This window comes from Eptesicus fuscus, chromosome 13 (assembly GCF_027574615.1).
Source record: "Eptesicus fuscus isolate TK198812 chromosome 13, DD_ASM_mEF_20220401, whole genome shotgun sequence".
NCBI lineage: Eukaryota > Metazoa > Chordata > Mammalia > Chiroptera > Vespertilionidae > Eptesicus > Eptesicus fuscus.
The window spans coordinates 67407498-67423200 of NC_072485.1; the positions used below are offsets into that span (position 1 = coordinate 67407498).

The window sequence follows — 15703 nt, forward strand, 5'->3', positions numbered from 1 at the left end:
CACTCGGCTCGGGGAGGCTGGCTCCCGGCGTCCAGCTCCAGCTGCCCCGACTGCCTCTGGGGTCCACTAGGCTTCTCTGCCCCCTAGAGTGAGTCCGCCTGGGTCGCCACTCGCCCCTCCTCCAGCACAGGGGCTGGGCAGATGCCGGAGAGGCCCTGGGTGCGTGGATGGCGCACCGGGCTACTAGGAGGCTCGCAGCAGGCGGCGTGGCCTAGCAGGCGTGGGGACGGCCCGACTGCTCTGCCCCAGAACTTTCTGACCACTGGCTGGCCAACCGAGGGAACCTGGTGCCAGTTCACTGAGCCCCTGAGGTGCCACCTCCAAACGCTGACCCGGCTAAGGCCACGTGCTCTCTGGGACCCACTCCCCAGCTGCCACTGTCGCTTTTCCTTCTCCCCTCCTGTCAGCTCGGGGCTCTCCTCTTCCCTCTCACGCCTGCCCTCCAGCCTCTCTGCAGAGGCTCTCTCTGCCTCGAGCCCTCCTCCGGAGCTCCGAGGTTTGAGTTACTGCCATGTGAGTCCAGGCCTAAGAGCAAAAGAGTGTAATTACCAAATTCCTCCAGGACAAAGACGCCTCGGACTGTATTGCACTTTTTAATGTGATTCAGCTCTATGAAAACCTGAAAGAGAGGGAGGGGGGGGTGAGGCCCAGAGGCTCCCCGCCCACAAGCCCCTCTCACCGCTACAGCCCCACCCCACACAGAAAGCCTAGTTCCCAAAGGGAGGACAGAGGAACACACACACACACACACACACACACACACACACACACAAACACACACATATACACACACACACACACGCGCGCGCACACACGCACACACGCACACACACACACACACACGACTCAAAAGCGCTAAGAAGCGAAGATAGCAGAAAGGGCATGTACCTTCCGCTCCTGGCCGGAGGAGAAAGCATGGGAGAGAAATGAAGGCGTTAGTTTTAATGGTCAAACCCAACCCGAAGGCCCCTCTGCTGGCTTGGGCTGCCCGCCAGGACCCTGTGTCCAGGGCAGCGTTTGTGGGACACTGTGCCCCAGGGGTCCCCCCACTTAGCCCATCAGCTCTCTACCCTTCCATGCATCCTCCTCCGGCGCAGAGGGCTGGCACGGGCGCAAAGCTCCCCTCAGACTGTCCTCGGGGTGAGGCGCTGCTATCTTCCTTGAAACAGGATCCAGGCTCTCCCGAGAAGCACGAGGTGATGAAAACAACAGCTACCACTCCTGAGCACCTACTGGGAGCTCTGCACGTGCTATGTGCAATCCTTCCGTCTATGAGGCGCAGCACAGAGGTCCACCCTCACTTTACAGAGGAGGACCCTGGGGGTCACCAAGTTTACTTCCCCATGAATAACAAAGATGGGCTCCGAATCCGAGTCAGTCCTGACTCCAAAGACCACGCTTTTACCACTTGCTACCCCAACTGTGTCACTCCCTCAACCCACTGCGGGCTCTGTGGCAGAGGGTGGACCCGCGGCCCTTATCTCACTGTCAGTCAGGGTCTCATTTCCCCTCTCTGTAGGATCTCTCTCTTCTGGGGCTAAGCCTTAAACTCCAGACCAGCTCAGGCGTGCTTTGTAACAGCCGTTAGGTCCGTCCGAAGGGGCCATATACCGAGGGTGGGACCCGGCGAGGGCATCTGGGTGTTGAGATCCTGTCTTCGGAAGGTGAGGCATCGGTGGAGGCCACATCACTAAAATGTGATTAAGAAGCCTGCTCCCCAAGAAGTGTCAGCACCTTTGGGGTCCAGACAGGTACTTAGGTACCACTGACAATATTACTATTCCCACTAATCAATACACTACGGAGAACACACTGCCTTCGCACCAAAGCTGCCCAGCTAGAGTCCCGAAGGAGAACTAGCATGGCAAGTGGAGGGAGAAGGCACAGACTCCAGATGTCCACCTCCCCGGCATCTGCTGCCTGGCCAGGGCTGTGGCTCCCACAGGCGGATCTGGCTCTGAGCCTCAGGAGAGGAACGGGGAAGGGGGAGGGGAGGCACTTGGTGAAGAGTCAGAACTGGGAACGGACCTGGGATGATGTGCTGGCCTCAGAAAGGAATTAGCTTAAGGGATGTCCATGGAGAGAAAAGGTAACACTGCGTTAAGGACCAGGAGAAAGAAGCAAGTCAGCTCCTACTGTGGAATCACAGTGAGGGAGACGGATCCTGAGGTGTCCCGTCAAAAGAAGGGGGTGGGCCTGTGAGGCAGGGGCAGAGCGGGCGCTTGGAGGGAGGGAAAGAGTAGGAAAAAAGAATCAGCAGGAGAAAAAGCAAACACACACTCCAGTAGGATAGAGACAAGCTACTCACACACACACACACAAACTACGCACACCAGACACACATGAGCGAGATCAGCTGGTCTAGACTCTCAAAGCAAAACCACCAAGCAAAAGCGTACCCTGGGCACAGGGAAGGCAGACGCTGCGAAGGGCCGAGTGAGACGCTCCCACTCACACTGTGCTGTCTCGTGAGTCTGGACGATGAGGCGCCCTCTCTTCCCGGGTCTCCCATAGAACCGCCCTGCCGCACCTCCAAGGGGCCGTCAGCGTCTCGTGCCCTCCTCTCTGATCTGTCCCCGGTCCAGCTGCTCCAGCTCTCCCACTAGCCTCAGAGGCCCTCGCTCACGCTCACTGGGAAAGCCCTGGGGACCCTGACACTGATCCTATTGCAGATGGAACAACGGGGCCAGGAAGCTGTGGGCTGCCACTTGCACCTACCTGGTTGTGCATGAACTTGAGATTGATCCCTTCTAGGGTGACCTGCAGCAAGCCACCCTCACCAGTCTTCATGTCCTGCACGGGGAACTCGCCACCTAGTTCAGGCCCTGCAGGGAGGGAGCAGGTGATCAGCTCGCTGGGAGACAGGGAGTCCATAGCCCGACTTCCTTGCCAGGCCTCTGACACGAACGAAGGCTGATGGACATAAACGGGGGCACGTGCTCAGGGAGCTCTCTCCTTACCAGGTTTGATGCTTTGCTGCCGGGCGGCGGCACGCTCCATGCTGTCCTTCACACAGTAGTACAGCTCCCGACACTGCGGCACCGGGAGAGAGCCGTGTCACTCAAGCCTTCCGGGGCTGCCGAGGGCCTGGGCCGCTGCCCGGACCTCAGGACAGCTTCACGAATCCCACACGACAGCCAGAGGCAAAAGCGGGGCTCCAGACGTGGATTTTGGAATTTTAACTCCCGTACAAGAAACTCAACACTTTGCCCTCAAGGCCCACCCCCAACCCATGCAGAGGCCAGGGGTACCTTCTTCGTGTAGAACTTGTTGAGCTGGGTCTCCGAGCCGTTTCTGCGCCACAAGCACAGCACCTTGGTCTTGGGGCAGTAGGTCATGTTGATGAGCTTCTCGTACCACCAGCGCTCATACACCGTCCCGATGTTACTGCGCAGCACCACGCAGTCATCGCACACCTGGAGGGGCGCAGGAGCGGGTCAGCCGTTCCCGTCCCGGCGGGGCCCTCCCATCCCAGGCCACACAACACTGTTGGGACAGCTGGTTCTGGGGGCATCCCCAGGGTCGGGGTCTCTGACTTATGCTCATCGTCTTCCTTAGATGGAGACACAAACCCTGAACTGCTGGACACTTTGTACATTGGAAGGTTTATTGAAAGAAAAGGAATCTGTAAGCAGGAAGGATGCTCACTTTTCTTTTCTTTTTTTAAATATGTATTTTTTTTTTATTTCAGAGAGGAAGGGGGAGAGAGAGAGAGAGAGAGAGAGAGAGAGAGAGAGAGAGAGAGAGAGAGAGAGAGAGAGAAACATCAATGATGAGAGAATCATTGATCAGCTGCCTCTTGCACCCCCAACTGGGGATCGAGCCCGCAACCTGGGCATGTGCGCTGACTGGGAATCCAACTGTGACCTCCTGGTTCATAGGTCAACACTCAACCACTGGGTTATGCCAGCCGGGCTCACTTTTCATTTCCATCAATGTTCATTACCTCTTACATGTTCTGGATTTAAAGTACTCAGAGGACAGCTCATGCCTCCACCTTACAACCTCAGGAGTCACCTCTGTTGATAAGCACAAAGGCAGGGGATCATGGCAGGCTTAATCAAGGAGAAAAAAATAGAACCAACACATTTCTAATCTTGGCTTTACCCTAGTTGTGCATAAATCTTAAAAAAAATACTTTTTATTAATTATTTTATTTTTAGAGAGAGAGGGAGGAAGAGGGGAAGAGAGAAACATTGATGTGAGAGTGAAACACTGATTGGCTGCCTCCTGCATGCCCCCGGCTGGGGATCAAGCGCACAACCTGGGCATGTGCCCTGACCCGTAATCGAACTGGCAATGTGCATGGGATGACATTCAATCAACTGAGCCACACCGGCCAGGGCTCTGCATGAGTCTTTAAAAAAATTAATTATACAAGTGACACATGGACAATACTTATTGCAAAATAAAATTATACATACAGGATGATAAAAATTAAAAAGCAAAGTCTTCTTTCACATCCTCTTCTTGCTCAACAGTCTCCCTTGGGTGAAGGTATTATGGGAGACATCACAGCACAATGGTTAAGAGCAAAGCTAAGCGCAGACTGCTGGGTTAGGTTCCAGCTGTCCTCTTATGCAGCTAGGCCACCTTCAGCAAATAAATCTGCATCTACTTTTCCTCCCATGTGAGACGAGGGGAGTAATAGGAATAACTTCATGGAGTTATTGTGAAGATTAAATAAGTTAACGTGCATCAACTGCTTGGAACAAAGCCAGTCACATAGAAAGTACCCTAGTGTTAGCTGCTGTAACAACAACTGTGATACAAGCAATATAATAATTATTATGACCGTGTGGATGGCTCTCAAATCTTTCTTCATATGAGGCCTGTCTTCCTGAGTTCCTGACCTCCCTCTATCTGGATGTCTCACGGGGGGCACCTCAAATTCATCTCCCATCTCCACTCAACATCTCCACCTGGGCAGCTCCTCCTTCCAAGTCCCCTGTGTGAGCACCGGCACCACCATCCACCCAGAGCCCAAGCCAGATGTGCAGGAGCCATGCAAGGCTCCTTCCTTTCCCTCTCTCTACGTTCCCGTTCCATTCGACCTCAAATGTCCCTGGAACACTCCTCCACTCCCCCACTCCAACCATTAACCCCTACTCCTCAGGTCTAAGCTCCAAGGTCATTTCTGAGGGGTCCTCCAGGACTCCTAGGCCCTCTGCTATGCATTCCCATAGCACCTGCCTTGAACATCTCTCACAGTGCTCATTGTACTTTACGACACTGCTTATTTAATCATCTGACGTCCGAAAGGGTTTGTCAACTCTGCAAGGGCAGCAGAAACCACGTCTCCCTTATTCACTGCTGAAAGCTCAGGTCCAGCAGAGTGCCTACCGTGTAATACGTGCTCCATAAACATGAGGTGAATGAATGAGGAGCACACAAGACTACCAGATTTAATTGATTACTACCTAAGAGTTTACTGGGGTCCTAAAAGCCTGATGAAGAAAAGATCCAAAGTAGCTGAGTAAGAGTCAGAAACCTGGGTTCTACCCCAGTCTAACTCTGTTTTTTCCAGGTGGAAAACAGAGAATACTATTCCACTCTCCATAATCCTTGAAGAACATCGTGTAAAGGAGAAGGGCAAGTATTTACGAGAACACCTAATTTCTAGCCTAGGGAAATGACGGTAATAATATGTCATACTCGCCCATGCTGCTGGTGTAGGTGTAAACTGGCATAGTTTTAGGAATGGCAATTTGGCAGAATCTATCAAAATTTTAAATGTATATAACTTTGATTCAGGAATTTCACACTAAGAATTGATCTTATAGGAATTATCTTTTTTAAAACTTTTTTTTTTTAGAATAGTTTGATTTTTAGCGAGAAAGGGAGAAGAGAGAAACATCTCTAGGTGAGAGCATAACATCGGTCGGCTGCCTCCCACATGCCCCCTATTGGGGATCAAGCCCACAACCCAGGCATGTGCCCTGACCGGGAATTGAACCAATTGGGATGATGCCCAATCAACTGAGCCACCAGCCAGGGCTAGCCTATAGAAATTGTCATGTGAGTGTACAGAGACACATGTTCAAGGATATTCAATGAAGCATTGTTTAAAAAAAAAATAGGTGGAGCCCTGGCTGGTGTGGCTGTTGGTTGGAGCGTCGTCTAGTACATCAAAAAGTTCTGGGAATTCTTAGGTAAACCTACACATGTATGAAATGAAGCAGGCACAGCATCATTCATAGTAGGTTATTAGCAACAGCAAAAATCTGGAAGAAAACCAAGGGTACACATATACCAACTGGTTAAATAAACTATGATACAGCCACACAGTGAAATACTATGCAGCTATGAAAAGAATGAAAAAGCTCTTTTTTTAAAAAACTGATGTTGAAAATCTCCAGGATATGTTTAATGAAAAAAGGTACAGATCAGGGGATAGATACAATGTGCTAAGAAAGGAGAAAAATAAGAATTTATGTTCAGATTTTATTGTGTTTGTGTAAAAAAACTGGAAGATACAATGGGAACCAATAAAAGTGGTTACTTATAAGACGAAGGAGGAGGTGGACGTAGATAGGAATGAGAGCAAGGCTTCCCAATGTATGTATCATTTTATGTTGTTCTGACTTATGGATAATGTGACTATATCATCCTATCTAATAAAGAGGGAATATGCTAATTGCAGCCCTGCCCTCAAAGATGGCAGCGCCCACAGCCAATAAGAAGAGAATATGCTAATTGACTGCCCCACCCTCAAAGATGGCGGTGCCCACAGCCACAAGACGGCAGCGCCCAGTCCCCTCAGCCTGGCCGGGGCAGCAGGCACGAGGCCCCTCTGTATGCCTGCCTCCAGAGTTCCCTAGTCCCCTCAGCCCTCAGCCACCCAGGGCCAGCCTGAGGTGTAGGCAAGCCTTGGATGTTGGCTGCCCAGCTGATGCCCGAGGTGCAGGCAAGCCTTGGATGGCGGTTGCCCAGCCACCCAGGGCCGCCCGAGGCACAGGTAACCAGGGCTGGCCGAGGCTTGCGTGGCAGCAGCAGAGGTGTGATATGGGCGTTGCCTTCCCCGGTTGCCGGGTCGCCTCCCGCCCCTGAGGGCTCCTGGACTGTGAGAGGGGGCAGGCCAGGCTGAGGGACCCCAGCTCCAGTGCATGAATTTTCATGCACCGGGCCTCTAATCTATGATATAAACATAAATATATGTAAAAGAAATGATGGGGAATCACTGTTATATTATTTGCATTAGAGCCTGACAATTTAATGCTAAATGGATCATGAAGGTGAATGAGATAAATGGTAAAATATCCTGGCATCAGTCAATTCTAGGAGGTCCTTGTGACGTTCAAATGTTCCTTTGGGTCTCTAGCATGAGCCAGCACCTACCTCCATAAAAAATATATCTCCATTTGTGTCTGTCCCTGCATGTACCACAAATGTCTGCTTCTTCATGTGCCGACTACCACTGGACCGGACAGAGAGATCACGGCCATTCTGAGGAAAGAGAGATCTTTTAGGGACATTCATACATCCCTCTCACAGAGTGCCAAGAATCCCCTATTCAGCAATTAAATCCATATCAGTTTTCTTAGCAGCATGCTATCCACTGGCCATTGGCTACCAGGGAAGTGTTCTCAAATTTTTTGGTCTCAGCACTCCTATACCCCTTAAAAATCACTGACAACCCCCCAAAGCTTATGAATAATAAGTTGAAGCATCCTATATAATAAAAGCCTAATATGCTAAGTGTCCGGTCTCCATCCGTTCTACCAATCAAAGCGTAATATGCTAATGATATGCTAAGGCTGCTCAACCCCTTGCTATGACGTGCACTGACCACCAGGGGGCAGATGCTCCGACTGGTAGGTGAGCTTGCTGCTGGGGTCCGGCTGATCTGGACTGAGCAAGATGGGCTGGACACGCCCTGGAACCCTCCTGCAGTTCCTCCCCCGCTTGCCAACCTCCTGTGTCCCTCCCTGGCCCAAATCGATCATGCACCAGTGGGGTCCCTCGGCCTGGCCTATGCCCTCTTGCAATCCGGGACCCCTCTGGGGATGTCAGAGAGCCGGTTTCGGCCTGATCCCGCAGGCCAGGCCAAGGGACCCCACTGGTGCACAAATTCATGCACTGGGCCTCTAGTAGCAACATAAATAACATATTTTGGGTAAAACAACTATATTTCCCAAAACAAAAATTAGAGGAATGGCACTGCTTTAATTTTTTGCAAATCTCTTTAAATTTTGGTTTAATAAAAAAATAGCTGGATCCTCATACCTGCTTCTGCATTCAATCTGTTGTGATACATTGCTTAGGCGAAGATACACTAGTATAGAGAAAACCTGGCCTCACAGATATATATTTGGAAAGGGGAAGAGTATTTTAATAGCCTTTCCAGATAAATATGCACATTCTTCTTCGATACTGTACCAAAACTCGAGAAGTAGCAATTTCTAAAAAAAGTTGGTTGCAATGTTGAATTGAAAACGCATCAGTGAACATTCTGTACTTAGTTAAAATCCATTTTTCTGCCTCACATTTTGAGTTGCTCTTTTACCTATTCTTGAGTTTGTAACATCACACATTAGTCATTTGTAAAATACTGGTTCATCAAGTTATGCAGTTCTTCTGAATGTTGACATATTTCATAATATCAAATATCCACACTTATTAATATCATCATCAATCACATTAGAAAAGTGTTTAAATATCAGGAAGCTTCACATTTAAGTGCCAGACCCGACACTGAATAACCATAGTTTGTTAGTCATTCTTCCGAGTAAAATGATATCCCATGAACAATGCTGCCAGTTCACCTGGCAACTCAAATGGTCACAACTGCTTTTCCTTGAAACGATCATATTTTGCTTTATAGTAGAAATGCTTTATGCAAATTCCTCATTTTGTCACATAGAATATTACAAAGATATATATTCAAGGATCAGATGCAATAAAATTAATTTTAACTGCTTTCATCAAGGACATCCTTTTGTTTTAACTGAGAAAGCAATGCATGGAAGTGAGGGCTACAGTGGCCACTAGCATGGTTTGGTGCCACTGCCTTCATTGTGTTAAGGCACCAGTGGTTTTACCCACCATCAGTGCAAATGCCAACCAGTAAAAAAGGCAAATAACATTTTAGTATTCTTATGAAAATAGTTTTCACCTGGTGGACACTCAGGGGTCCATGGACCACATGTTAAATGGCTGCACTAGCCATTTAGTACAGAGAATCCTATCACAGAACAAAAAGACTAAGGCCTCACGTAGAGTAATTATTCTATTTTCAAAATTGGGGACTTTGAAAATATGCACGCCTAGAAATGGCCAGTGGAAGCCTCTGCATTAGGCCACCAGGCCCACGCCTAGGAGGATGACTAGTGCCATGGAAAGGGGCCTAAGGAACAGCCCAGATATGCTTACCAGGTTGACCAGCTGATCAAGTAATTCATTGATTTGCTGGCTGTACACAAGCCCAATATGGGACTTTCCCATCAGGCGCCTCACCTTCTTCCGGATGTCATTCTTCTGTACCTGGGAAGCCAAGAGAGGATCTTAATAAGGGATCTGCTCTGCTCTCAGCTGAGGTAGAGGGAATGCACAGGTAAGTTTCCTGTTGTCTGAGAAAAGTGTATCTCTAACAGACCGTATCACTGAATAGGAGAGAAAACATTCCACTGTGTGTTCTGCCAGGAAAACCCTGGTTCTGTCTCTCGGTGGCTTCTGTAGAGAAGTGGCTTTCAGAGCAGTTCTGGTTTAAGTGACTGGGGCTTAAGGGGACACTTCTTCCCTATCCCCAACCAACACTGTAACATTCCTCCCTGATGGGGCCCTAAAAGCCCCCCGGGGTTCCTTAGAGTATAATTCACAAACAGTGACTTAGAGTAACAACATTGTGTACTCACTCATAGCCAAGACACCTTAGGGTCAGCACCCTTTCCCAACCAGAGATAACTAGAACCCTTCCAGTTCAACAGAGTAGAGTGAGACTTGTAACAGAAAATGAAACAAACTAAGAGGGCCTGCCTGGAGGGCATTCTCTCTATTTGATCAGCCAATCCCAGAGAGGCTGGGAGAACAGGAGGAGGAGAAACCCAGGGGCTCATTGTCAAGACAACTCTCTTCTACTCACTAAGTCCCTTAACCCTTCTATTTGGTAACATACTTTCCCCACAGCTATAAACACCAAGTACAACCATGTCAAACTAGAACCTACCACTGCTTTTTAAATAAGTCACCCTTTTTATATCTATGGATATAATTCTATGATAAAGGGCTAGTGCTTAAAAGTGAATCCTGAAAATACTTTTTAAACTTTTTAGAACCTACTACTTAAAAAATATTTTTTAATTCATTGTATTCTGTGGGGAACTCTACTGGAATCCTAAAACTACTTAGCAAAGGAACCCCATTTAAAATTCAAAGTAAATAAATGGGTTGGAACCATCAATCACCTTTGCAATCTTCCTTAGCACAGCAGCCTGCCAGCTTCAGATAAATGAAGCACGTGTGAGCTGCAGAGAGGCCTGAGACTTTCAATCAGAAAGAGAGCCCTAGTAAGATGTTCTGTCTGCTCCCCAACTGCCCCAGAATTTACATGATGGGCATGAGCCTTGCCCTTCAGCAGCAGCTAGGCATAAGCCAAATCGACGCTACCTTCATCAGCAGCATATAGGAGATCAGGTTGTGCAAAAGCGTGGCCAGCAAACGATCTTCATCATCCTCGAGGCGCTTCCGGTCATGCTCTCCCAGTGACAGGTACCTAAGCAGGAGACCAGGGACAAGTCAGCCCTCAGGTGGGAGACCACAGAACTCACTACGAAAAGGCTGAATTTTCCCAAGGATTTCCTAAGCCTCATACCTGTCTATCATCTCCTGGGGACCCTGGTCCATACCCATCCCTTCTCTCTCCAACATCACAGCATCTAAGAACGCATCTTCCCAGAACTGCATTTGGTCCCATAAGGTAGAACGCTCTTTGCCTGTGTAGGATAGAGGTTTTTAGGGGCTTATACAACATATAAAGAATATAGCTGGCAACCAAAATAGAGTAAACTCCAGTAAAAGGGAGTCATTACAAATTCCAAAGCAAAGGAAACCTGAGCCTTTCCACCCCAGATCTAGAGCCCAACTGCCTCCAAGTGAGGCCCACTCCCCCAAGCAGGAGGGATGAACACAGCACACAAAGAAAGGTGGTTACTCATAGAAAAGGTCTCCATAGCAGCATCCTCTAACTGGTCCCACATCGATCCTTTGTCCCTTCCTGCCAGTTTGCAAGCAGGAAGGACCATGGTAGCAAGAAAGGAAAGAAAGGAAGACAGAAACACAGAGGCTATTGATTAATACCAAAATCCAGGCTCTTCTAGAAAGTTTCACCCACCGCTTCTTCCAGACCCAGTAAGTCCCCTGCTTCAGATGTCAAAATGCCCTCTAACATTAGCATGGAGGTCAGCAAAGAGCCAAGCAGCGACTTGTTCAGTGCCACCCTCTCCCCCGGCTGAGCCCAGCTTTCTTCCAGTGCCAGCGACCTTCCGGCCTGTTTCTCACCTATGAGTCCCTCGTAGAGATAGACTCGCTGGCTTACATCTTCGTAAGAGCGAACCGGGCTGCCCGCCAGCTTCTCCCTTACGCTCGGCTTCAAGCTGTGGGCTTTTCCCTGCAGAGAAGAGGTAACAGGTCAGCCACCTAAGGTACTAATGAATAAGGGCAAAGTAAACCAAGCAGCTCATTAAGAGGCTCACACACACCAATCACCATCATCGACAACATATTCTCCACTAGCCCTCCTTTTGCTACTCTGGATTGGACCAGAAGTTGATCTGATAATCCTGCTTTCTGTTACTGCCCCCTAAACATGCAATCAAGTTTTCACTCTGACTTATCTTTACTCTTAAGTCTCTATAAGACTCTGCTCTAAAAACAGAACCAAAACCATGCCGATTCTCTATAGCAGCAAGACGCAGTAGAAAGAACACTGGGTTTGAAGCCAGCCTGAGCAAGGTTCACAGCTCTGCCTCTTCCTGGCTGTGTGACCTTAGGCATGAAATTTAGCTTCTCTGAGTCTCATTTTCCACCTGAAAAAGGGAGGTTCTAATACTTACCTCATGGAACTATTATAGGAATTAAATCAGAAAATACATAGAAAGCACTTAACAGTGCCTGGCACATGGTTGCTATTGGATAAATGTTCATTTTCTCTTTCCTACCATCGCAGAAATATCTGCCCCTTAGATATACCACTCACTTTTATCTGCCACTTCTGCTATATTAGACTTTTTATTCATTCAAAAAAGATTCTCAACGGGGTAAGAGGTAGGTTTCGTGCCCATTTCACAAAGCATACAAACAGCATAAGCAGAGATGCAACTGATAACAGTTATCAGGTAAATCTAATTAGTTGTCTAAATGCCAGCCTCCTGGTTCACAGAGCAATTCCTTGTTCAATGGACCATACTAACTTACTGTTAATTTATTTCCTGCTAAGACGGCCATTTTTGAGCCAAGAAATTTAGGTAACTGCTCTCAGCTATTCAACTGAATGAGGAATCCTTGCCAACCAGCACGGAACAAGAAGAATTTGTCCCAGGAAGGTGCCAGCTGAACGGCTTCTTGCAAGACTGCCACTCCACAACACCTAGCTTAACTTCCAGAATGGAGGCGCACCAGACAGATTTAAAATACTCTTCTTAACATGCTCTGTTTAGACTCAGGGAGAGTTAAGGTCCATTAACCTGAATGGCTCTGCTGACTCTAGGTCCTATTCCTTATGTTCACCCCAGGATGTCACTTGCTCTATTAGAAACACTTATACAGGAGCCATGGGGGTGGGAACGATCATTTCCATTCTCCTCACAGACCAAAGATAAGGCCCTATGAGCTCTTATAGAGAAAGTAGTAAGTGTATCAGAGTGCCTAACTTTCGCTGCCTGAAGTAGCAGGTACATACTGAAAAGCAGTGTATCTAGCCTGGCCGGTGTGGCTCAGTGGTGGAGTATCGACCCATGCACAAGGAGGTCACTGGTTTGATTCCTGGTCAGGGCACATGCCCAGACTGTGAGCTTAATCCCCAGCAGGGGGTGGGCAGGAGGCAGCTGATTCATCGATCATCGATGTCTCTATCTCTCTCTAAAATCAATAAAAACATATTTTATAAAAAGAAAAGCAGTGTGTCTAAAGACAAGGACTAAAATAATTTAATTCCAACTGATCATGGCTTATTGTGTGATTAGGGTAAGTTCTTCTTTTCCTAAGGCTTTTCCCCCCTGACCTGTCAGGAGAGATTAGTCACAGCAATACACTGAATTGCAAATTTCTTGAGTGAATGTCATGCCTTATTTATCTGTTTTTTTTCAGTACAGAATTTGGCATTGAGTAAATCACTTAATAGATGTTACTAACGAAAAAAACTTCAAATAACTGTTAGGAACATACGAAAAGAAATGCCATTTTAAGGTGCTATGTAAATAGAGCAGTGACCAGAATAAAACTAGACTAGTCCATGAAATAGGCAGACTGATACTAGATGAGAGCTGTAACAGACGTTGCCACAAAGGTATCACTTTGCTATTTTAAGCATGGGGTTTATTGCTACATAGGACTCCAGGCCCTTATCTAACTCATCCATGATTCAGGAGAGGGTTCTAAAAGCCCCAGATCATGGAGTCGAATGACTGTTAAAGCCTTAAGAAACCTTTTCTTTAAAGCCAAATATATGAGACTATCCATTCCTTGCTTCCTCTTTTACTTCTGATTGCCTCCTAACTTTTCATTCTTTTCTACAACTCCCCTACCCCCCATTTAAAAACAGACTCCTTTTGTTAGTCAACCAAGCTTACAAAGATGGCGCTGGTGGCAGAGTTGGTCTCAATTTCACTATCGGACAAAGTGCCCCGAGAGCTTGTCAAACGGGCGCTTCCCTCGCCACCCGGTCCATCGCCTGCATTGCTGCTCAAGTCACTGTCTGCTCCGAGGGTCTCTCCAGAACTATTGCTCACCTGGAAAGGAAACAAGGTAGTGAGGGGTATTCCCCAGGGGAGGGTCCCAGAAATGCCACCCAGAGAGCTCTCTGCTGCCATCAAGAAGTACCCCTTTCAAAGGTGAGCCAGCGCCTCTGCAAGTGCCTTCTTGACATGAGGAGGAGAAGCCCCAGGTGAAACCTCCGGGTCTGATCTCGTGTACAGACCTACGACAGGTACGCATCTCCACCATGAGAACCAAGCTGACCTGAGACTAACCGCAGCCTCCACAGGAGCCCACCCCCTCCCACCAAGATGCCAGTGTGGTGTTCCCCTACCACGGTGCTAACTTCAGAATCCTGACTGGAGCTTCGGATCATGACAGCTGGGCTCACACCGACGACAGAGTCTGGGTCCGTCCTCTGAAACAAGACACAGGCCTCAGACACACGAGGGGAGGTGTCCCACCTGCTCTGTTTCCCTAAGACAGTGGTCGGCAAACGCATTAGTCAACAGAGCCAAACGTTAACAGTACAACGATTGAAATTTCATTTGAGAGCCAAATTTTTTAAACTTAAACTTCTTCTAACGCCACTTCTTCAAAATAGACTCGCCCAGGCCATGGTATTTTGTGGAAGAGCCACACTCAAGGGGCCAAAGAGCCACATGTGGCTCGTGAGCCGCAGTTTGCCGACCATCGCCCTAAGAAATACTGTATCTTCTTCCTTCTCCCCACCCCCTCCCTTCTACTATCCTTTTTTTAAATATAAAATATATATGACTTACATAATAAGAACAATAATAAACACTAAAGTAGTACATGCTCACTACAGAAAATACATGAAAGAATAAGGAAACAAAAATAAGCCATGAACTGACCCCTTACATTAATCACTATCAAGTCTTTAGTATACTTCTTTTCAGTCTTTTCTATATACATTTTAAAAGTAAAATGGGAATCATACTGTATATACCTTTGTCAACATTTTCCCATGTCACTAAATTTTTAAAATACAGTTAACGGAGCTCTGGCTGGGTAGTTCGGTTGGTTGGAGTGTCGTCCCATGCACCAAAGGGTTGTGGGTTCGATCCCTGGTCAGGGTGCGTATGTGTAAGGGAGGCCGCCGATTGATGTTTCTCTCTCTCTCTCTCTCTCTCTCTCTCTTCCCCTTCCTCTCTCTCTCTAAAGTCAATAAACATATCCTTCGGTGATAATTAAAATATGTTTAATGGATACTAATATTATATTACGTGGATATATTATACTTATGTCATCATTCCCCTATTATTGACTATTTATGTTGTTTCAAAGTTTCTTGTCTTTTGTTTTTGTTTTAACTTAAAGAAGTATTTTGAGATAGCACATTTAACACTCATCGTTATCAATAAGGGTCACAAACCTGGGAACCAGATGTTAGGCTCACACCACTATCTGCGCTCATCTGGGACTTTTTCTCCTCCGTCTCACCAAGGTCAAAGACGGGTTTGAGTACTTCAGGCCCTGAGTGGGGGAAGACTTCTGTTACTCATACACAAAGGCTAGGGGCAGGCTGGGAAGGGAGTGGGACAGCAGCGCGGCCTGGACCCCGTCACCTTTCCAGGGACTGCCCGCTCGGGCCCCACTGACAGAATAGCCTCCGGATGCCTTACGGCCCGACTAGGAAAAACGAGACTTGGTCTCAAGGGGTTCTGCAGCCATCTTCTCAACCTGAGGCCATTCTGCGCACATCACCCCAAAACAGAAAAGCTCCACAAACAAACGTCTAACCCACACTCCCCTGCACCCAGCTGGGGCTTCA

At 47.9% G+C, this 15703-nt stretch overlaps 1 protein-coding gene across 1 annotated transcript in view; it reads right to left on the reverse strand.

The window, feature by feature from the left end:
* Window positions 1-15703, reverse strand: part of MADD (MAP kinase activating death domain) — a 38196-nt gene that overhangs the window by 2594 nt on the left and 19899 nt on the right. Inside the window, exons 22-34 of the mRNA XM_008146732.3 lie at window positions 15305-15405; window positions 14243-14326; window positions 13785-13943; window positions 11497-11605; window positions 11150-11212; window positions 10811-10931; window positions 10606-10711; window positions 9373-9483; window positions 7339-7446; window positions 3252-3416; window positions 2961-3033; window positions 2719-2825; window positions 550-619 (exon numbers count right to left, since the gene is read on the reverse strand). Coding sequence (XP_008144954.2) covers window positions 550-619; window positions 2719-2825; window positions 2961-3033; window positions 3252-3416; window positions 7339-7446; window positions 9373-9483; window positions 10606-10711; window positions 10811-10931; window positions 11150-11212; window positions 11497-11605; window positions 13785-13943; window positions 14243-14326; window positions 15305-15405 — 1377 coding nt within the window. The remainder of the gene's footprint in view (window positions 1-549; window positions 620-2718; window positions 2826-2960; window positions 3034-3251; window positions 3417-7338; window positions 7447-9372; window positions 9484-10605; window positions 10712-10810; window positions 10932-11149; window positions 11213-11496; window positions 11606-13784; window positions 13944-14242; window positions 14327-15304; window positions 15406-15703) is intronic.